The following is a 24,262-nucleotide window of genomic DNA, read 5'->3' as shown; positions in this document are numbered from 1 at the left end:
TTGCCGAACTAGTGCACCTATACAACTTGCCATTGTATTGGGTGTGTTGGGGACACAAGAGATTTCTTGTATTTGATTGCAGGTTCGTTTGAGAGAAACCATCTTTATCCTACACCTCTCACAGATAGATAAACCTTAGGTCATCCACTTGAGGGAAAATTGTTACTGTCGTACAAAACTCTACGCTTGGAGGCCCAACACGTGTCTACAAGAATAAAGTTGCATAGTAGACATCAAGCTCTTTTCTGGCGCCGTTGCCGGGGAGGTGAGTGCATGAAGGTATATCTTTAGATCTTTCAATCGAATCTTTTAGTTTCTTGTTTTATCACTAGTTTGGTTTATTATAAGAAAACTACAAAAAATGGAATTGAGGTTGCGTCATATTATTGATCATCTTTATAAGATCTTTCGTGAAAATGATGGTTTGGAAAATTGTGCTCAATTGTTAGAAGAAGAAGTCAATAAAATGTTTGGCACAAAATATTTGAATGATGAGCATGATTGCAATGTTGTTAGTATGAATTCTTTGAATACCTATGATGCTAATCATATGCAAAGCCATAAGCTTGGGGATGCTATATTTGATAAATATGATATTTTTAGTCCCCCAAGTTTTGATGATAAAATTTATTATGATGATTGCACACCCACTATTTATGATGATTATAATGATGAAAGTGGATTCAGAGAGGTCATGACTTTATTTAATGATCAATTCACTATTTTGGAAGAGGTTGGAATTGATTATGGCAACAAAGTTGCTATCTATGATGATTATGGTGATGACATGTATGCTATAACGAATAATAATAACCATGAAACTTGTAATCATGATTTTAATTTCCAATCACATGAGAATTATTTTGTTGAGTTTGCTCCCACAATTATTGATGAGAATAAATTTGCTTATGTGGAGAGTAATAAGTTTTCTATGCTTGTGGATTATGAAAAGAATGCTTTATGTGATAGCTATATTGTTGAATTAATTCATGATGCCACTGAAAATTATTATGAGAGAGGAACATATGCTTTTACATATTGCAATAATATCAAGTTTCCTCTCTATGTGTTGAAAATCTTAAAGTTATGCTTGTTTTGCCTTCCTATGCTAGTTGATTCTTGTTCCCATAATTTTTTTGCTCACAAAATCCCTATGCATAGGAAGTGGGTTAGGCTTAAATTTTCTAGTCATATGCTTAATGATGCTCTCTTCATGTTTCAATTCTTATCTTTTATGCAAGCATCATTGAAATCATCATGCCTAGCTTAAAAGGCATAAAAGAAAAGCGCTTGTTGGGAGACAACCCAACACTTCTACCTACTGTTTTTGTGTGTTCACATGATTAGGCTACTGTATTAATCATGTTTTATTGCTTTTTCAATAAAGTGCCAAGTAAGACCTTTGGGATGGCTTACGGTGATAGTTGATTTGATCTTGCTGAAAAACAGGAACTTTTGCGCTCAGGAAAACAATTCTCATTTTTAACAGAAGCATGATAAAATGCTGATTCTTTTTGCAGAGGATTAATAGACAAATTTCTCAGGTTTTTCTATTTTTTCATAATTTTTGGAGTAGCAGAAGTATGGTTTGAGTACAGATTACTACAGACTGTTCTGTTTTTGACAGATTCTGTTTTCAATGCATAGTTTGCTTGTTTTCTAGTTTCCATGGCTTATATTGCTCAACATAAATTGTGAAAATGATATGCTACAGTAGGAATTGTGTGAGGACAATTATGAATCTTGTCTTTGACAGTGCCAAAAGTGAAATGGTTTGCTCTTTATCATACTAACCTATCTCACAAAGTTCCGTTAAATTTTGTGTGATTGAAGTTTTCGTGTTTTGGGTGAGATATCGATATGAGGAGAATAAGGAGTGACAAGATGTCGGTGTCAAAACCGGCGGATCTCGGGTGGGGGGTCCTGAACAGTGCGTCTAGGATCAATGGTAACAGGAGACAGGGGACATAATGTTTACCCAGGTTCGGGCCCTCTCTATGCTGGTAATACCCTACGTCCTGCTTGATTGATATTGATGAATATGGGTGTTACAAGAGTTGATCTACCACGAGATCATGATGGCTAAACCCTAGAAGTCTAGCCTATATGACTATGGTAATGAATGTATCCTTTCTGGACTATCCCCTCCGGTTTATATAGACACCGAGGGGATCTAGGGTTTACATAGAGTCGGTTACATAAGAAGGAATCTTCATAGTCGGTCGCCAAGCTTGCCTTCCATGCCAAGGAGAGTCCAATCCGGACTCAGGTATAGTCTTCGGCCTTCATGTCTTCACAGCCCATCAGTCCGGCCCATGGATAACAGGCCGGACGCTCGAGGACCCCTTTGTCCAGGACTCCCTTAGTAGCCCGTGAACCTGGCTTCAATGACGAGGAGTTCGGCGCATAGATTGTCTTCGGCATTGCAAGGCGGGTTCCCTTTTATCCGAACTTCAAGATAGTCTTCGGATGCGATGATAGTATCCGGACCTGTCACACACACCATACATAACCGTAGAGAGAATATATATTTTTACACGAGTCTAATCCGCTGACAGCTTTTACAATATGACATCACGTCTGTCCGGTCATAATTTCGGACCGTTTTTTGTCTGCCGGTCCATGTTTCGAGATGCGGTTTCCATTGGCACGTCTTGTCAAAGCAGAGATTGTGCCCCCTTATTACGGGATTCTCATCAATACGGGCGTGGGAACCCAACCATGCCGTTTATACAGCCCTTGGGAATAGCCGAATCTTAAGGCGAGTGAGGAGGCGTTCAATATTCGTTGCCTTTATAAGGGGATAAGGATTCCCTCTTCCTCTCTCACGCCCTCTCTCTGTCTCTGCCTCTCCAATCTCGAGTTCCAACGCCCAAGGTCTCATCTCCTTCCCACCCAAGCAACCATGTCCGAATCCGGAGGTCAGGGCAAGTGGATGGTCTCCTCCGTCAAGGAGGAGAACATTACGGAGCTTCGGGCGGCCGAATACTTGGCGAAGGAGATAACTCACGATGGAATGAGGATGGCTCTCCTCTACTCTCCTCTCCTCTCCCACCTGCTTCCACCACACGTTGACCAACGATGGTGATCTCTCACCTAGTTCATCATGGACGGCCTCCTACATTGGGATTTCTCCCCCGGCCTTGCGGTCGCAGCTCAGGTGCGTCAACGCTTTGGCTCCTCGGTGCACTTCTCCCCCTCTGGTTCGCTCAAAGAGTTCTTCTTGGTGGCACATTTCTCCTCAGCAAGTTTTCCCCTTAATGAAGATTCCGTGGCCATTGCTTTACAATGTTGCATTGGGGGGAACCCTTCGGGTCTTAAGGTTTTACATCTCTCTGGAAGAAGATATATGTTCTCTCTGGCCTTCAATAAGGTTGGACATTATATTTATGGTCTCAAGGTGTAACACCCCGGATGTAACTTTCCCAATTTGTACTCCAACTCTTGCCATTTCCGGCGTTAAGTTAATTTATTTTCTCGGGTTCGGGTCTTTGTCTCCATGTGTTGTTATCGTTGTCATGCATCTCATATCATGTCATCATGTGCATTGCGTTTGCATACGTGTTCGTCTCATGCATTCGAGCATTTTCCCCGTTGTCCGTTTTGCATTCCGGCGCTTCGTTCTCCTCCGGTGGTCATTTCTACCTTTCTTTCGTGTGTGGGGATTAAACATTTCCGGATTGGACCGAGACTTGCCAAGCGGCCTTGGTTTACTACCGGTAGACCGCCTGTCAAGTTTCATATCATTTGGACTTCGTTTGATACTCCAACGGTTAACCGAGGGACTGAAAAGGCCTGGTGTGTGTTGCAGCCCAACACCCTCCAATTTGGCCCAAAACCCACCTAAACCTGCTCCATCATCTAGAGCGTTCGATCACGATCGCGTGGCCGAAAACCGCACCTCATTTGGACTCTCCTAGCTCCCTCTAGGCCTATAAATAGGCCCTCCTCGAAAATCTCGGATCCCCCTCCCCGAAACCCTAAAAAAAATCTGTCTCTGCCGCCGCCGGACGTGTCCGGATGGAGCCGGATAACGTCCGGATCCCACCGCCGCCAACCGCCGCGTGCCACGTGGCGCCCCGTCGCCCGTCCCGCCGCCGGCCCGGGCGAGCCCGAGTCGGGCCCCCGCACGCCCGCACGCTCCGCCGCCGATCCTCTCCGCCGCCACCGCGCCGCCTCGCCGCCCGGCCGCGCCGCCGCACCATCACCGCCCCGGGCCCACGCCCCTCGCCGCCCTCGGGAGCCGAGCTCCGCCGCCGACCTCCCCGGCTCCGGCCTCCTCCTTCTCCCAAGATGCGCCGGCAAGCTCCACCGATTCCGGCGCCGGTGAACAGTTCCCCGGCCATCCTCATTTTTCGTGTCGCCCGATCCAGATATGGAAAACCCTAGCCGGTTGACTTTTTGCCCGTCCTAGTTATTTTTTTTGCAATGTTCATAGCCTCGTAACTTTGCATCCGTAGCTCCAATTCATGCGTATAGCATATCAAAATGTTCATCTCAGAGAGTACATCATTTCATTCCATTGCATCATTTTCATTTGAGTTCATCTTGATGCCCGAAATGCTGTTAGAAGAGGGCTACTTGAGATAATTGTCAGATCTGCTGCTCCATTTAGCTTTTTGTCATTTTTGCCATGATTAATGTGTGCATGATATGCCCTGATGCTCTGCATATGTTTTGTTAAGGGTTTTGTCATCTTTCCAGAGGTGCAACCCATGTATTTTTGTGATGTGTGTGGTGACTAGCACAAGCTTGCAAAGTGGTGCACTTGCTAATTCTGTTTTCAGGGACTTAGCAATTCCACCAAGTCCTTGATCTGTTTATCTCATATTGCCATATGTTCATGTTGTTTCCTAGTGATCCGTGCCTCTTTTGAGGATGATTAGTAAGGATGTTTTGTTAATCTTGTAGTGCTCTATCCATCCATGTCTTTGTTCGCAATTATGGAGCACCCTAGCTTGAGTCAATCGAGCTCTACTTTTGCTACTTTGTGAATCTGGGCAGATTATCAACTTGTTTGCAATTTTGCCGATGATGTTGTAGTTGATCCGTGCATGCTATGCTATTGTTATTGCCATGTCTAGCTTGCATTTTGTGTATTCTTGATGGGTGTATGCTTAGCTTTTCATGACTTTCACCGTAGTGAGTGCATCAAGCTCGTAAACATGCCTACTTGAGTTATGTTTCAGCATGTGCCAGTTTTCACTAAGTCTGAAAACTGATTATGTTTTTGCTATGTTCACATGCTTGCAATTGTATTTTCTGATCCCTTTTGGCTCAAGGTCACTAAGGGACTTTTGTTAAGCTCTTTGAGTAGCTCCATGCCATGCTTTACTTTGCCATGTTCAGGTCCTGTAGCATGTAGTTTTGTTGCTCCGAAGAGTGCTACCTGATCTGAAATTCCAGACAAGTGTTAATTTCACTAAGTCTGAAATCTGTTTGCCATATGCATTTTTGCCATGCTTGTTTGAACCTGTTAATGGATGAATTGGCCGTAGCTCAGTGCTAGACTTTTGTTAAGCATCTTGAATGCATCCCTGCCATGTATTTTGTTGTCATGTTTGGGTGATGTAGCATGTTCATTTCGTTGCATTTAGATGGCTACTTGCTGTAAATCGCAGACCGGTGTCATATTTGAATCGCTTGCCATTTCCAAACCGTAACTCCGATTCCGGCGTTCTTTATATCGTTTTCAAGCGATTTCATCTCATCTTTCCAGTGGCACACTTGGATTTCCAAGTTGAGGCCAGGTTCTTGCATTTCCTGTCATATCTTGCATATGCATCCCGCATCGCATCCCGCATAGCATATCATCTTTGCATCATATTGTTTGATCCTTGCACGTGGTTGATTGTGTCCTTGTTGCTTGTTTGTCTTGTTTGGGTAGAGCCGGGAGACGAGTTCGCTAACGAGGAGCCCGTTGAGTTTGCTTTCGAGGATCCAGTCAACTCTGACAACTGTGCAGGCAAGATGATCATACCCTCGAAATCACTACTATCTTTGCTATGCTAGTTTGCTCGCTCTTTTGCTATGCCAATGCTACGATGCCTACCACTTGCTTTCAAGCCTCCCAAATTGCCATGTCAAACCTCTAACCCACCATGTCCTAGCAAACCGTTGATTGGCTATGTTACCGCTTTGCTCAGCCCCTCTTATAGCGTTGCTAGTTGCAGGTGAAGATTGGAGGCCGTTCCTTGTTGGAACATTTATTTACTTGTTGGGATATCATTATATTATCTTGTTATCTTAATGCATCTATATACTTGGTAAAGGGTGGAAGGCTCGGCCTCTCGCCTAGTGTTTTGTTCCACTCTTGCCGCCCTAGTTTCCGTCATATCGGTGTTATGTTCCCGGAATTTGCGTTCCTTACGCGGTTGGGTTATAATGGGAACCCCTTGATAGTTCGCCTTGATTAAAGCTTTTCCAGCAATGCCCAACCTTGGTTTTACCATTTGCCACCTAGCCTCTTTTTCCCTTGGGTTTCCGGAGCCCGAGGGTCATCTTATTTTAACCCCCCCCCCCCGGGCCAGTGCTCCTCTGAGTGTTGGTCCGAACCAGGCAGCCTGCGGGGCCACCTCGGGGAAACTCGAGGGTTGGTTTTACTCGTAGCTTGACCTATCTGAGTGTGCCCTGAGAATGAGATATGTGCAGCTCCTATCGGGATTTGTCGGCACATTCGGGCGGTGTTGCTGGTCTTGTTTTAACCTGTCGAAGTGTCTTGAAGAACCGAGATACCGAGTCTGATCGGAACGTCTTGGGAGGAGGTCTATTCCTTCGTTGACCGTGAGAGCTTGTCATGGGCTAAGTTGGGACTCCCCTGCAGGGATTTGAACTTTCGAAAGCCGTGCCCGCGGTTATGGGCAGATGGGAATTTGTTAATGTCCGGTTGTAGATAACTTGAACCTTAACTTAATTAAAATGAATCAACTGAGTGTGTTACCGTGATGGCCTCTTCTCGGCGGAGTCCGGGAAGTGGACACGGTGTTGGAGTAATGTTTGCGCAGGTTGCTCTCTAGTTTCTCGCTCGCGCTTTGCCTCCTCTTCTCGCTCTCTTTTGCGAATAAGTTAGCCACCATATTTGCTAGTCGCTTGCTGCAGCTCCACATATTTACCTTGCCTTACCTATAAGCTTAAATAGTCTTGATCGCGAGGGTGCGAGATTGCTGAGTCCCTGTGGCTCACAGATTACTATTACACCAGATGCAGGGCCTGATGATTCCGCTCCAGGAGACGCGCTTGAGCTCAAGTGGGAGTTCGACGAGGACTCTCAACGTTACTATGTTTCCTTTCCTGATGATCAGTAGTGGTGCCCAGTTGGGGGTGATCGGGACCGTGTCGCATGTTGGGTTATCTTTTATTTTGGCGCCGTAGTCGGGCCATGAGTGTTTGGATGATGTAATGTTATTTATGTACTTGATTGACGTGGCGAGTGTAAGCCAACTATGTTATCTCCCCTTTTATTATTATATTACATGGGATGTTGTGAAGATTGCCTAACTTGCGACATATGCCTTCAATGCGATTATGCCTCTAAGTCGTGCCTCGACACGTGGGAGATATAGTCGCATCGAGGGTGTTACAAGTTGGTAATCAGAGCCTTCCCCGACCTTAGGAGCCCCATTGCTTGATCGTTTTTAGCAGCCGAGTTGTGTCTAGAAAAATGTTTTGAGTCATTTAGGAATTATATATCGGAGAGTTTAGGAATTCTTTTTACTTCCCAGTCTCCTCATCGCTCTGGTAAGGCATCCTGACGTAGAGTTTTGACTCTTCTCTTCTCAAATTTCACTAAAAAAATTTAGGATCACGCGGGTATCTTGGAATCGTTCCGATGGTTTTATGATGAGAACATTGTCTTGGTGCCTCCTGTCAGGGGTTTTGTGGAAGTGTCCCGGGGAGTTGAGCTCTGAGGTGTTGTCGTCATAATTTTATCGTTGCAGTTCTGGAATACCTGAGTTTAGTACGCCGACATCGAAAATCTCTTTTATGCAGTTCGTTGGTGAGATAACCTCGACGCCACCCAGTACTGGGGCGGGAGTTCGGGAGTATCGCCATAACTTGTATAACGGATGCTTTTCGAAGGTTGAGGTAGATGGTTTCCGAAGTTTTCTTGGTTATGTGTTGAAGGATGGATACAGCTGGATGTAGGATTTGCTAGATTTGGGTGAGATATTATGCTTCCCCTGTATCCCCAACACCTGATTGCATAACCGGAAAGGTTCGGGAGTTTCATAGGTGGGAATTCTTGTAGCTCTAGTTCTTCTTCCACGGATATTGGTTTGAGATTGGGATTTCTTACCGATTATTCGTTCTTGATCCGTACCTTGTTGATTTATTTCTCTACCTTAATTCTAAGTGGCTTCTCAATTTATGGATATGTGACCATTTCAAGAGGAATGCATTCGTTCATTTTGTTCGGATGTGAAGACTATATGTTGCAATTTTCATTCCGTTGGATTCAGCTTCAATATTTGTCTATCAATGTGCTAATGGATGTCAACCTCTTCAGGATGGCTCCTCCAACGCGCACGACTCCGAATCCTGATCCGCCACCACCTCCACCTCCTCCGGAGGCATGGCAAGCTGTGATGGCCGCAACCAATGCAAACACACAGTTGATCATGCAAATTCTTCAAGAGCGCAATCAAGGCAACCAAGGGAACCAAGGCAACAATCAGAATCACTTTGCTACACTCAACCAGTTCCTTGCTAACGGGCCAAAGACTTTCAGCAATTGTGTTGAGGCAACCGATGCTGACGATTGGCTTGTGGATCTGTGCAAGCATTTCGAGTGCAGTAACGTCAGGCCTGAGGACTTTGTCAAGTTCGCTTCCTTCCAACTCAAAGATCAAGCTGCAGAATGGTTCCAGCAGTACAAGGACTCCAGAGGTGGACGTGTTATCACTTGGGATGAATTCCGTCAAGATTTCCGAGCTCATCATATTCCCTCAGAGCGTGGTTGAAAGCAAGCGTGAGGAATTCCGCAACCTGAAGCAAGGCTCTTTGTCTGTCTATGACTACAACAAGTTGTTCCAGAAGCTCGCCCGCTTTGCCAAGCAGGACGTCCCTGATGAGAAGAGCATGATATACCAGTTCAGGGGTGGTCTCAGAGAAGAAATTCAGCTAGCTCTTGTTCTCTTTGAGCCCTTGAGGTACGATGAGTTCTACAACATGGCATTGAAGCAAGAGGCTGCTCAGTTGAGGTGTGATGCTTCCAAGAAGCGAGTCAGAGATGTTACTCCTTCTTCCTCTACTCAAGTGGCCAAGCAGCAGAAGTATTGGCTTCCTCCTCCTCCGTTCCGTCAGCCGTATCAGCAGAAGAGCAAAGATGGCAGTGGTTCTTCCCACCCACCCAACCCTGGCTTTCAGAACAAGACTTCGTCTCAAGCTCCAAGATCGAGTGCTCCGTATCACCGTCCGCTTTCAGAGGTCACGTGCAACAAGTGCCAACAGAAGGGTCACTATGCCAACAAGTGTTTCAACCAGAGACGTCTTCCTCCTCCTCCTCCTGTCAGATCGGCAAGTTCAGCTGTGGTCAAGCATAACCCCAAGCACGCCAAGGTCAACTTGATGAACGCAGCCCAGGCAGAGGACTCGTCAGATGTGATCATGGGTAACCTTCCTGTTAATGATATTCCAGCTAAAGTTCTTTTTGACACTGGTGCATCGCATTGTTTCATGTCAAAGCCATTTTTTACCAAGCATGAGTTCGTTTCTTCTCATTTGGGTAAACAAATGGATATCGTTTCTCCTGGCAATCGTTTGAGTGCAAGTTTGGAGGTGCCAGATGTTACTATCACATTGGGCGACTACAAGTTCCTTTCTTCCCCAATGGTTCTTGGTAACTCGGATATTGATCTTATTCTCGGAATGGATTGGCTTTCTAAGCACAAGGCGCATCTTGATTGTGCAGCCAGGCAGATTCAATTGACTCATTCGTCTGAGGATGTAATTGTCTTTGCCGCTCGTGATGATACTATCCGTCTGTTTTCTCTCAATGAGAAGGGTGAACTGGATGCTATCTCGCAAATTCCAGTCGTTTGCGAATATCAAGACGTCTTTCCAGAAGAGCTTCCAGGAATGCCTCCGCACCGGCCAGTTGAATTCGTTATTGATCTTGAGCCTGGCACGGAACCTGTGTGCAAACGTCCTTACAAGCTCGGACCTGAAGAGTTGAAGGAGCTGAAGAAGCAACTCGATATTCAAGAGAAAATGGGTCTCATCCGGCCTAGTTCTTCTCCGTGGGGTTGTGGTGTTCTTTTTGTGAAGAAGAAGGATGGAACGGACCGACTTTGTGTTGATTACCGTCCATTGAACAAGAAGACCATCAAGAACAAATACCCACTTCCCAACATCAACGAGCTGTTCGAACAACTCAAAGGTGCCCAAGTATTCTCCAAGCTTGATCTCCGTATGGGTTATCATCAGATTCGAATCCGTGAGCAAGATATTCCCAAGACGGCTTTCAGGACAAGCTATGGTTCATATGAATACACTGTCATGTCTTTTGGCCTCGTCAACGCTCCTCCGACGTTCTCTCGCATGATGAACTTCATCTTCAACGCCTACACCAATGACTTCGTTTTGGTCTATCTCGACGACATTCTGGTTTTCTCGAAGAACAAGGAAGATCATGCCAAGCACTTGCGTTTGGTACTCGATAAGCTCAGGGAACATCAGTTCTACGCCAAGTTCTCCAAGTGTGAATTTTGGCTCGATGAGGTTCTTTATCTTGGTCATATCATCTCTGCCAAGGGCATTGCCGTGAATCCTGAGAAGGTGTCTGCAATTGTGAATTGGGAACCTCCTCAGAACGTGAAGCAACTCCGTAGCTTCCTCGGTCTCGCAAGCTATTGCCGAAGATTCGTTGAAAACTTTTCTAAGATCGCGAAGCCTCTCTCAAATCTTCTCCAGAAGCACGTCAAGTACGTTTGGTCTCCGGAGTGTGACATTGCTTTCAACACTTTGAAAGAGAAATTGATCACTGCTCCAGTTCTGACTCCGCCTGATGAATCCAAGCCGTACGAGGTCTTTTGTGATGCCTCTCTCCAAGGTCTTGGCGCAGTATTGATGCAAGAGAAGAAAGTTGTTGCTTATACCTCTCGCCAGTTGAAGCCTAATGAGAAGAACTACCCCACTCATGATCTCGAGTTGGCGGCAGTTGTGCATGCTCTTTTGACTTGGAGACATCTCTATTGGGAAGAAAAGTGGACATTTTCACTGATCACAAGAGTCTCAAGTACATCTTCACTCAGCCTAATCTCAACCTCAGGCAAACTCGATGGGTCGAAATGATTCAAGAGTATAATCCGAGTATCGAGTATACTCCAGGCAAGGCCAATGTGATTGCTGACGCATTGAGCAGGAAAGCTTATTGCAACAGTCTGATTCTCAAGCCTTATCAACCCGAGCTTTGTGAAGCTTTCCGCAAACTTAATCTGCAAGTTGTTCCTCAAGGTTTCCTCGCCAACCTTCAAGTCTCTCCTACCTTGGAAGACCAGATTCGCCAAGCCCAGCTTCTTGATGCTATGGTGAAAAAGGTGAAGATTGGGATTGCCAAGAGTCAACCCAAGTACAAGTGCTACCGCCTTGATGACAAGGATACTCTCTTCTTCGAGGATCGTATTGTTGTACCCAAAGGTGACCTCCGTAAAGTGATCATGAACGAGGCTCACAATTCTCTCCTCTCCATCCACCCTGGGAGCACGAAGATGTATCAGGACCTTAAGCAGGCTTATTGGTGGACTCGAATGAAGCGCGAGATTGCTCAATTCGTGAATGAATGTGATGTCTGCAGAAGAGTGAAGGCAGAACACCAAAGGCCAGCTGGTCTCCTCCAACCTCTTGCCATTCCAGAATGGAAGTTTGACCACATTGAAATGGACTTCGTGACTGGGTTTCCAAAGTCCAAGCGTGGCAATGATGCTATATTCGTTGTCATCGACAAACTCACCAAAGTGGCTCACTTTCTGCCTATCAAAGAGTCGATCACTGCAGCTCAATTGGCGGAACTCTATACCTCTCGGATTGTCTCTCTGCACGGTATTCCACAAGTGATCTCTTCAGACCGTGGCAGCATCTTTACCTCCAAGTTTTGGGATTCTTTTCAGAAGGCCATGGGCACCAACATCCGCTTCAGCACAGCTTTCCATCCTCAAACTAGCGGTCAAGTCGAGCGTGTCAACCAGATTCTTGAAGATATGCTCAGGGCTTGTGTGATCTCCTTCGGCATGAAGTGGGAGGATTGTCTTCCTTATGCTGAATTCTCCTACAACAACAGTTTTCAAGCAAGTTCGGGCAAGGCCCCATTTGAAATTCTGTATGGCAGGAAGTGCCGTACCCCTCTCAACTGGTCTGAAACCGGTGAACGTCAGCTTTTGGGTAATGACTTAATCACAGAGGCAGAGGAAATGTGCAAAGTCATTCGTGATAACCTCAAAGCAGCCCAATCCCGCCAGAAGAGCTACTATGATAGTAAGCACCGTGATTTGGCTTTCGAGATCGGAGATCATGTTTACCTCCGCGTCTCTCCTATGAAAGGTACTCGTCGCTTCGGTATCAAAGGGAAGCTTGCCCCTAGATACGTGGGACCTTTCAAGATTGTCAGCAAGAGAGGCGACCTCGCCTATCAACTCGAGCTTCCTTCAAACTTTGCAAATGTTCATGACGTGTTCCATGTCTCTCAGCTTCGAAAGTGCTTCAAGACTCCTGACCGCACCGTCAACTTCGAGGACATTGAGCTCCAAGAAGATCTCTCTTATCGTGAGCACCCAGTTGCTATTCTTGAAGAGACTGAACGCAAGACTCGCAACAAGTCAATCAAATTTCTCAAAGTCAAGTGGTCACACCATTCCGACCGTGAAGCTACCTGGGAACGCGAGGATCACCTCCGTTCTGAGTACCCGGCGTTCTTTCAGTCCTAGATCTCGGGACGAGATCCTTTCGTAGTGGTGGAGTGTTGTAACACCCCGGATGTAACTTTCCCAATTTGTACTCCAACTCTTGCCGTTTCCGGCGTTAAGTTATTTTATTTTCTCGGGTTCGGGTTTTTGTCTCCGTGTGTTGTTGTCGTTGTCATGCATCTCATATCATGTCATCATGTGCATTGCATTTGCATACGTGTTCGTCTCATGCATTCGAGCATTTTCCCCGTTGTCCGTTTTGCATTCCGGCGCTTCGTTCTCCTCCGGTGGTACTTTCTACCTTTCTTTCGTGTGTGGGGATTAAACATTTCCGGATTGGACCGAGACTTGCCAAGCGGCCTTGGTTTACTACCGGTAGACCGCCTGTCAAGTTTCGTATCATTTGGACTTCGTTTGATACTCCAACGGTTAACCGAGGGACCGAAAAGTCCTCGTGTGTGTTGCAGCCCAACACCCTCCAATTTGGCCCAAAACCCACCTAAACCTGCTCCATCATCTAGAGCGTTCGATCACGATCGTGTGGCCGAAAACCGCACCTCATTTGGACTCTCCTAGCTCCCTCTAGGCCTATAAATAGGTCCTCCTCGAAAATCTCGGATCCCCCTCCCCGAAACCCTAAAAAAAATCTGTCTCCGTCGCCGCCGGACGTGTCCGGACGGAGCCGGACAACGTCCGGATCCCACCGCCGCCAACCGCCGTGTGCCACGTGGCGCCCCGCCGCCTGTCCCGCCGCCAGCCCGGGCAAGCCCGAGTCGGGCCCCTGCATGGCCCGCGCGCTCCGCCGCCGATCCTCTCCGCCGCCACCGCGCCGCCTCGCCGCCGGCCGCGCCGCCTCGCCGCCGATCCTCTCCGCCGCCGCACCATCGCCGCCCCGGGCCCACGTCCCTCACCGCCCTCGGGAGCCGAGCTCCGCCGCCGTCCTCCTCCTTCTCCCAAGATGCGACGGCAAGCTCCACCGATTCCGGCGCCGGTGAACAGTTCGCCGGCAACCCTAGTCGGTTGACTTTTTGCCCGTCCTAGTTTTTTTTGCAATGTTCATAGCCTCGTAACTTTGCATCCGTAGCTCCAATTCATGCGTATAGCATATCAAAATGTTCATCTCAAAGAGTACATCATTTCATTCCATTGCATCATTTTCATTTAAGTTCATCTTGATGCCTGAAATGCTGTTAGAAGAGGGCTACTTGAGATAATTGTCAGATCTGCTGCTCCATTTAGCTTTTTGTCATTGTTTCCATGATTAATGTGTGCATGATATGCCCTGATGCTCTGCATATGTTTTGTTAAGGGTTTTGTCATCTTTCCAGAGGTGCAACCCATGTATTTTTGTGATGTGTGTGGTGACTAGCACAAGCTTGCAAAGTGGTGCACTTGCTAATTCTGTTTTCAGGGACTTAGCAATTCCACCAAGTCCTTGATCTGTTTATCTCATATTGCCATATGTTCATGTTGTTTCCTAGTGATCCGTGCCTCTTTTGAGGATGATCAGTAAGGATGTTTTGTTAATCTTGTAGTGCTCTATCCATTCATGTCTTTGTTCGCAATTATGGAGCACCCTAGCTTGAGTCAATCGAGCTCTACTTTTGCTACTTTGTGAATCTGGGCAGATTATCAACTTGTTTGCAATTTTGCCGATGATGTTGTAGTTGATCCGTGCATGCTATGCTATTGTTATTGCCATGTCTAGCTTGCATTTTGTGTATTCTTGATGGGTGTATGCTTAGCTTTTCATGACTTTCACCGTAGTGAGTGCATCGAGCTCGTAAACATGCCTACTTGAGTTATGTTTCAGCATGTTCCAGTTTTCACTAAGTCTGAAAACTGATTATGTTTTTGCTATGTTCACATGCTTGCAATTGTATTTTCTGACCCCTTTTGGCTCAAGTTCACTAAGGGACTTTTGTTAAGCTCTTTGAGTAGCTCCATGCCATGCTTTACTTTGCCATGTTCAGGTCCTGTAGCATATAGTTTTGTTGCTCCGAAGAGTGCTACCTGATCTGAAATTCCAGACAAGTGTTAATTTCACTAAGTCTGAAACCTGTTTGCCATATGGATTTTTGCCATGCTTGTTTGAACCTGTTAATGGATGAATTGGCCGTAGCTCAGTGCTAGACTTTTGTTAAGCATCTTGAATGCATCCCTGCCATGTATTTTGTTGTCATGTTTGGGTGTTGTAGCATGTTCATTTCGTTGCATTTAGATGGCTACTTGCTGTAGATCACAGACCGGTGTCATATTTGAATCGCTTGCCATTTCCAAACCGTAACTCCGATTCCGGCGTTCTTTATATCGTTTTCAAGCGATTTCATCTCATCTTCCCAGTGGCACACTTGGATTTCCAAGTTGAGGCCAGGTTCTTGCATTTCCTGTCATATCTTGCATATGCATCCCGCATCGCATCCCGCATAGCATATCATCTTTGCATCATATTGTTTGATCCTTGCACGTGGTTGATTGTGTCCTTGTTGCTTGTTTGTCTTGTTTGGGTAGAGCCGGGAGACGAGTTCGCTAACGAGGAGCCCGTTGAGTTTGCTTTCGAGGATCCAGTCAACTCTGACAACTGTGCAGGCAAGATGATCATACCCTCGAAATCACTACTATCTTTGCTATGCTAGTTTGCTCGCTCTTTTGCTATGCCAATGCTACGATGCCTACCACTTGCTTTCAAGCCTCCCAAATTGCCATGTCAAACCTCTAACCCACCATGTCCTAGCAAACCGTTGATTGGCTATGTTACCGCTTTGCTCAGCCCCTCTTATAGCGTTGCTAGTTGCAGGTGAAGATTGGAGGCCGTTCCTTGTTGGAACATTTATTTACTTGTTGGGATATCATTATATTATCTTGTTATCTTAATGCATGTATATACTTGGTAAAGGGTGGAAGGCTCGGCCTCTCGCCTAGTGTTTTGTTCCACTCTTGCCGCCCTAGTTTCCGTCATATCGGTGTTATGTTCCCGGATTTTGCGTTCCTTACGCGGTTGGGTTATAATGGGAACCCCTTGATAGTTCGCCTTGATTAAAGCTTTTCCAGCAATGCCCAACCTTGGTTTTACCATTTGCCACCTAGCCTCTTTTTCCCTTGGGTTTCCGGAGCCCGAGGGTCATCTTATTTTAACCCCCCCCCCGGGCCAGTGCTCCTCTGAGTGTTGGTCCGAACCAGGCAGCCTGCGGGGCCACCTCGGGGAAACTCGAGGGTTGGTTTTACTCGTAGCTTGACCTATCTGAGTGTGCCCTGAGAACGAGATATGTGCAGCTCCTATCGGGATTTGTCGGCACATTCGGGCGGTGTTGCTGGTCTTGTTTTAACCTGTCGAAGTGTCTTGAAGAACCGAGATACCGAGTCTGATCGGAACGTCTTGGGAGGAGGTCTATTCCTTCGTTGACCGTGAGAGCTTGTCATGGGCTAAGTTGGGACTCCCCTGCAGGGATTTGAACTTTCGAAAGCCGTGCCCGCGGTTATGGGCAGATGGGAATTTGTTAATGTCCGGTTGTAGATAACTTGAACCTTAACTTAATTAAAATGAATCAACTGAGTGTGTTACCGTGATGGCCTCTTCTCGGCGGAGTCCGGGAAGTGGACACGGTGTTGGAGTAATGTTTGCGCAGGTTGCTCTCTAGTTTCTCGCTCGCGCTTTGCCTCCTCTTCTCGCTCTCTTTTGCGAATAAGTTAGCCACCATATTTGCTAGTCGCTTGCTGCAGCTCCACATATTTACCTTGCCTTACCTATTAAGCTTAAATAGTCTTGATCGCGAGGGTGCGAGATTGCTGAGTCCCTGTGGCTCACAGATTACTATTACACCAGATGCAGGGCCTGATGATTCCGCTCCAGGAGACGCGCTTGAGCTCAAGTGGGAGTTCGACAAAGACTCTCAACGTTACTATGTTTCCTTTCCTGATGATCAGTAGTGGTGCCCAGTTGGGGGTGATCGGGACCGTGTCGCATGTTGGGTTATCTTTTATTTTGGCGCCGTAGTCAGGCCATGAGTGTTTGGCTGATGTAATGTTATTTATGTACTTGATTGACGTGGCGAGTGTAAGCCAACTATGTTATCTCCCCTTTTATTACATATATATTACATGGGATGTTGTGAAGATTGCCTAACTTGCGGCATATGCCTTCAATGCGATTATGCCTCTAAGTTGTGCCTCGACACGTGGGAGATATAGTCGCATCGAGGGTGTTACACAAGGACAGAATCTGGCTTGTCTTTGTGTGCCATTTTAATCTATTTCGGTCCAATTCTAATGGCCATTTGGTACCTGATATTTTGTGGCATATCGATGATCATATTATCGATGTGGATGCTCGCTCACCGATGGCTATTAAATCCAAATATAAGTTCACAGAGCAGGCTACTATTGATCAACCTTCGTCCTCTTTGGAGCTTGCAAAATTTGGTATTTTGTCCAACGAGGTAGGGGTCTCTCCTCTTGATACCTCGCCGGAGAGATCGCCGGCGACAAGAAGGTCACCGGAGCGGATGCTGCATGATTCAAATTCTGTTCAACCATTAATTGCAAGCAATTACCCACTTGCCTCATCTGTGGGAATTACTTTTGGCAGTTTCCAACCTTGCAATATTGACAGAATTAATGACATTAATTACAGATTCCAAGGTTGTCGGTTTTATGCGAGTATCTGGGACAAAATTCCTAATTTTATGTTATTCCATATTCGTGACCAATGTCTTTTTGGATATTCGGGTGCTCACATAAAGACTATTTGGTCTCTGGACTCGATTCCTCCTATGGATTACATTCATGGCAGGCTTAATTTGTGCTCCGCATGCCACTGTTTGGGTCACCAGGCTGCTTTATGTCCCAATACTACTTGCCCAGAATGTCTTAATGACATTTGTTCTTGCCTTCTCCCGGACCAACAAATTAATGAACAAGGGCCTACTCGTGACTTGGGCCTGCAACATGGCTCGCTCTCTCGGGCCTGCTCTATTTGCGGCTCTAATAGGCATATCTCTTTCGAGTGTCCAGCCTACCTCAAATGTGATCGGTGCTTCTTCTTGGGCCACACTAGGCATTATTGTTCTGATCCAACTGCCAAACAATATTTTGGAGGCCCAAAGAGGGAAAGGATTCGGTGATTGGAAAATTAACCGCAGTATTTGGTCAGGATAATTCTTCGAAAGGCAAGTCTCCCATTTTTATGGATACTGAGACGCAATTGGCATCCAAATATATTCCTGCTACAGCCATGTTGGGAAATGATGCTCTAATTGATTCCCGTCCGGTCAGATCAAACACTGTTGGGACTCTTTCCACATATCAACATTTACTTACCTCACCTGCCTATCGACCCCCCTTTCCGCATGCTCGATCTGCTACCGTCCATCACTCTAATACTGGTAGGCAACGCCACGTGGCCTCATCCTACAACCAAGGACAGCGCTCCAAGAAAGAGTTTTGGGTTCCCAAGCCCTCCCGGCTGCCTGCCGATACGCATTCCTCCTCGCCCTGCGTGCCCTCCTCTGCTCCTCTGCAGACACCTCTGCCACCATCAATGGCCAACTTCCCCGTCAACATCGTCCCCTACCTCCCGCAGGGCATGACGGTGGAGCTTGGTCCGCCTGATCGGAAGGTGCGGAGTGACATGGTGATTAGTGCGGTACCTCCTCTCCGCCATGATTTCTTGGCAATCACAGAAGCTAACAGGTTCATCCCGCAGCATCAGAAAGCAGCTCTCAGGGATACTATCCAAGGTTTGCTCCATGAATCCCACTTCTTCCCCACTGAAGTTGAAGATCATCCTTTAGGGATTGACATTTTTGGATTTGATGATTCTTTGATCCGTGACTCTGTTGTGGGCACCACGTTTGAGCTAGATGAGTTTCAAGCAGAGGAACATACTGTTATCTCGTTTGTCCCCCATGATGCTTTGCTTAACATGCGTCTCACCATGTTTGGGCCTGAGATTTGGATTCTATATGTTGGATTCCCGTATGACTATCAAACTCAGCATTATTTGCACAAGTCTGTGGATACTTTTGGTAGTTTGATTGAGTGGCATAACCCACGAGGTGACAGAAGGTTTGTTCTGCTAAAAGCTAGGGTCATCCATCTTCGGTTGGTTCCTAAAAGCATTGTGATGAGGCAGATTGGAGGAGCTCGTCACAGCTGGACGGTTGCGGTCACCATGCTGCGTAGCAGCGATTGGAATGCTCACTTACCGGAAGTGCCGCCGGCAGGAGAAGATCCCCCTCCAGATGATGGTGTCCCTCATCCTCTCTTTGGGGAGGGTCTGACTGCTGAGCAGATTTATCAGGCCCAATTCCACAACTGGATGGCCCAAAATGTGGCAGCTGATCAGGTCAACAATGCTGCTAACAATGAAGCTGATGATGTCATGGTTGATCAAGGCAACAACTTGCAGTTTCAAGCGAACTGGGGTGCTTGGCCTACCCCAACCCCTCCTGCTGTCTATAACTTTCAGGCATGGCTTGCAAGTGAAGGCCTTCAGGTTGCTGATGGTATACTTCCAGAGAACAACATTCAAGACAGCCCTGCCATGGCTTGGAATGATTCTATCTCTCAACACAGCAGCTCTAGTTCGAGTGTTAACTCTGATGGATTTGTTCTTGTTCCTGTTAACCTGCTGAACTCTCTGTGGAGAAACAACACTACTAGCACTGTCAGTGCTAGTCAGGCTCCTGCACAACCTGCTCCAGCACTTCATATTGATCTCTCCCTCAATAATTCTGGTCTGCATTTGTCTTGGTCTGATCAGGGAAACATGGTTGCATCTTTGCTCCTCCATAACGCTAGACCAGCGAGACAGATCTCCTCTTTTCTTATGCAGGCTGTCAGGCCTATTTTGGCTTCTTTTGGTCCTTGGAGTTCAGGTCTTGGATTCAGAAACAGCCTGAATGTCCATGTTCAGGTGTCTGACCACAATGGCACTCTTACTGTCACTGCAGAACATCAAGTCACTGGAGAGAATGCTGGTTCTATCACCACTACGCAATGCTGGCCGATCACTGATGTTGTCAACCTGGATGCCTTGCCTACCCTGATGCCGAGCAGCTCCACTGTTCCTTCTGCTAATGATGACTCTTTGGTGGCCCTTAAGGACAGCATTGCAACTGCTAGTTACCGTGGAAAAATCCAGATCCCTGAATCTGCAGTTAGCCTTCGGCGCAGCGCACGCTCAAATAAGTATGATGGCTTCCGGGTCCATGCTCTCTCTGACACTAAGAAAGCATCCAAGGTTAAACCAAGGCGCACTCCGGCGGCTCCTTCTTCAGTTGTTATCACGGAAATTGAGGATGATGCGGTGCCTCCTCCCACTCCTATCCAGGTGATCCAGCAAGTGGGCGTGCTCAAATGCGCCATCCCTACGGACGAGCTGACTGAAGATGCGCTCATGGCCTCTTCTACTGCGGGGTCGTCCTCCTCTGCTTAACTTACTTGTGTTTCGCTTCTCATGGGTCTTTTGGTTAATTGGAACGTTTTATGCTGGAACATTCGCAGGTTAAATTCTGGCGACAAACATTTAGCTCTGTCTAATGCTATCGCTGCTAGTGCCTGTTCGGTTTTATGTCTGCAAGAAACTAAGAAACCAGTTACTGATCATGCGTTCATCAAATCATGTTGCCCTCGTCGTTTTGATCAGTTTGCTTTTGTTCCTTCGCGTGGGGCTTCTGGTGGGATTGTCACTATTTGGAATAGTGCTATTTTTACTGGTACGATCATTGCTTCAAAGGAATTTGCCCTGGTCATCAGATTTCAATCCACACAATCCTCACAGTCCTGGACTCTTGTGAATATTTATGGACCCTGCCAGGGTGACCCACGTACAACTTATACCAATTGGTTGTTTTCCTTATCTATTCCGACAAATGAAGATTGGCTTCTCATGGGGGACTTCAACTATATCTGCACCCAGATAACCGTAATAAACCGGGAGGGAACGTAAATGATATGATCACATTTAATGATTTCACACGATCACAAAGTTTGGTTGAATTACCAATCAAGGGTCGCACTTTTACATGGAGTAACATGCAACAAGATCCCCTCTTAGAACAGCTTGACTGGTTCTTTACTTCTTGTAATTGGACACATGCTTACCCTAATACCATTGTTAAACCTTTAGGTAAGCCTGTGTCAGACCACATCCCGTGTGTTATCACAATTGAAACCACGATTCCACGGAGTAAACTTTTCCGATTCGAGCCGTACTGGATTGAGCACCCTGGTTTCATGGAAACTGTCCAAGCAGCTTGGGATAAGCCAGTCAGAGCGACCAACAGTGCAACTATCCTCTGCAGAAAATTCAAACACTTGCATCACTGCCTGAAACGTTGGAGCAAGAACATCTCCCGCCTATCCATTGCCATTACCAACTCCAATAAGGCTTTTTCTGATTTGGATGCAATTGAAAACAAAAGGAGTCTGACCATTCATGAGACCAATTTTCGAACTATCCTCAAAGCACACATTTTGCGACTTCTATCATACCAGAAACAATATTGGAAGAAAAGATGCACCATTCGCTGGGTTCGTTTTGGTGATGAGAACTCCAAGTTTTTTCAGGCCATGGCGTCAGAAAGATACAGAAGGAATAATATCGCCTCCCTCACCCTCCAAGATGGCACGGTTGCTGAAGATCATGCGAGCAAGGAGTCTGTTATCTTTCATTCCTTCAAAGAACGACTGGGTACCTCATCCAAGCATGAGATGAAATTTAATCTTGCTAGTATTATTAAGAGGATCGATGGTCTTGACGCTTTAAATGTACCATTCACAAGGCAGGAGATCAATCTTGTTATCAAAGAAATGCCGGCCGACAGGGCACCAGGACCAGATGGATTCAATGGCTCATTCCTCAAATCTGGTTGGCACATAATAAAAGAAGACTTCTATGCTTTATGTGATCAGTTCTTTGATGGAGGACTCAATCTTGAGAGCATTAATGATGGTTATATTACTCTCATTCCCAAAGTTGCCGCACCACAAGGAGTTAACAACTTCCGACCCATCACTCTTCTTAATTGTTGTCTTAAAGTCATCACTAAACTCCTGGCTAATCGGTTGCAAAAAGTTATTTTGAAGATCATACACCGTAACCAGTACGGTTTTTTGAAAAAGAGGTCCATCCAAGACTGCCTTGCATGGGCATTTGAATATATATATCAATGCCAAAATTCTAAGCAACCAATTGTTTTACTTAAGTTGGACTTCGCCAAAGCATTCGATACCATAGAACATGAGGCCATGATTGAAATTATGAAGAACATGGGATTCAATGATAAGTGGTTCGGCTGGATCAAAGACATTTTTTCCTCGGGCAAATCCTCTGTTCTCCTTAATGGAGTGCCAGGTCGTCAATTCCACTGCAAATGTGGTGTTCGACAGGGGGATCCCCTGTCCCCCCTCATTTTTGTCCTTGCCGCTGACCTACTTCAAGCGGCTATAAATGATTCTTATAGGAGAAATGATCTGAAACTGCCTTTCAATCGACCCAACCAATCAGACTATCCGGTCATACAGTATGCTAACGATACAATCATGTTACTACCGGCCTGTGCTGATCAAGCTATTCTAGTCAAACAAATTCTAACTGATTATGCAACTTCCATTGGGCTCAAAATCAACTTCCACAAGTCAACCCTTGTTCCTCTGAACTATGATGCTGCCACTGCTCAACATATTGCTCAAATATTTGGCTGTGTGATAGGAAAGCTACCTTTCACTTACCTGGGCCTACCCATGGGTACTTCGAAACCAACGGTACAAGATCTAATGCCTCTAGTATGTGGAGTTGAACGACGTCTCTCCTCCACCTTGTCGATGATATCTTACGGAGGCAAATTGTCATTGTTGAATTCTGTCATCACGTCCTTAATAATCTTTGCACTGTGCACTCTGAAATTACCGCCAAAGATCATTGACCTTCTTGACAGAATCAGAAGGAAAGCCCTTTGGACAAAGAAAACGGATGACGGAGACAAGTGCAACTCTCTGGCCTCCTGGCAAATGGTTTGCCGCCCTAAAGATTGTGGAGGCCTCGGGGTCCTGGACATTAAAACCCAAAGTGATGCATTGCTCATGAAATACCTACATAAATTCTACAGTCATTGGGATGTGCCATGGGTAGAATTGATTTGGTCTACTTACTATGTGGAAAAAATCCCTCATGCCTCAGACCCGTGTGGTTCATTCTGGTGGAAAGACATTCTCAAACTTACTCCGACTTATCGAGGCATCTCCCATGTGGTTGTTCATTCCGGGAACATGGTCCTGATGTGGAAAGACCTTTGGCTTGATGAGGTACTGGCAGAATCACACCCACGTGCATTTTCCTACGCCAAACTTGAAGATATCTCAGTTAGAAACTTAGTTGGGAGCCAAAATCTCAATGAAACCTTCCACCTTCCCCTCTCCATGCAAGCCCATGATGAGCTGAGACATATCCAGGAAATCACAGCACATGTTGGTAACCAGGTTGATGAAGTTGAGAGGGATCAGTGGTGCTATGCCTGGGGAACTGACGTCTACACGGCCAAAAGTTACTACAAATTCTATTTTCGAGACGTGTCAACTCACAAAGCTTACAAATGGCTCTGGAAATCTTCCGCCACAATGAAAATCAAAGTCTTTGGATGGTTACTTCTCTCTGATCGTCTCGACACAAGGAATATGCTAAAGAGAAGACACTATAAAATTGGAGACAACTATGGATGCATCCTCTGCGGTACTAATGACGAGGAAACTCTTGAGCATATGATCTTTCATTGCCCATTCAGCAAGGCTTGTTGGGACACTTTACATATCCACTGGGCTACACAAGGAGATAGATTATTTTGGATCCAAGAAGCCAAAACTGCTTGGAACAACCCAATGTTCATGGAGATTTTCCTATATGCCTCTTGGAGCCTATGGAAAGAGAAGAATAATAAACATTTTCGAAGCATTGCTCCTTCTATCAGCTCGTGGGCAACAAGATTCAAAGAAGACTTCTCTCTCCTTACTCATCGGGCCAAGGAGAGACACAGAGGGTTTGTTCCCTCTTTCCTAGAGTACTTTGTACATCCGTAGGGTAGTCCTTTATCTTACCCCCCCCCAACTTACACTCTATTCTATATCATGGCCATGGATGTAAGGTTATGATCCTGTAAGATCTTTTTGATACTTTAATTAATATACACAGTAGGAGCCTCTCCTACTGTTTCAGGTGTCAAAAAAAGGAGATAACTCACCACCTTTCGGCCGTGGGACAAGTCGTCCACACGCCGAAGCCCACTGAGAGGGTGGTGTTCCTCCCCCATTTCTTCTGCGGGCTAGGGTTTCCACTCCACCCTTTCGTCCGCGGGTTGATGTATTATTAC

The 24,262-nt window shown here is 46.1% G+C and overlaps 1 protein-coding gene across 1 annotated transcript; it reads left to right on the top strand.

Annotated features, from left to right (window-relative positions):
* Nucleotides 1-21,470: 21,470 nt before the first annotated feature.
* LOC123101257 (uncharacterized) lies at nucleotides 21,471-23,972 on the top strand. Its single transcript, XM_044522786.1, has 3 exons — nucleotides 21,471-22,221; nucleotides 22,513-22,809; nucleotides 23,002-23,972. Exons 1-3 carry the CDS (start codon nucleotides 21,471-21,473, stop codon nucleotides 23,970-23,972), a joined length of 2,019 nt encoding a protein of 672 aa, XP_044378721.1.
* Nucleotides 23,973-24,262: the final 290 nt, after the last annotated feature.

The sequence above is a fragment of the Triticum aestivum genome, chromosome 5A, assembly GCF_018294505.1.
Source record: "Triticum aestivum cultivar Chinese Spring chromosome 5A, IWGSC CS RefSeq v2.1, whole genome shotgun sequence".
NCBI lineage: Eukaryota > Viridiplantae > Streptophyta > Magnoliopsida > Poales > Poaceae > Triticum > Triticum aestivum.
Note: the sequence above shows the minus strand (reverse complement) of the source record. Positions and strands in the feature narration are given on the sequence as shown.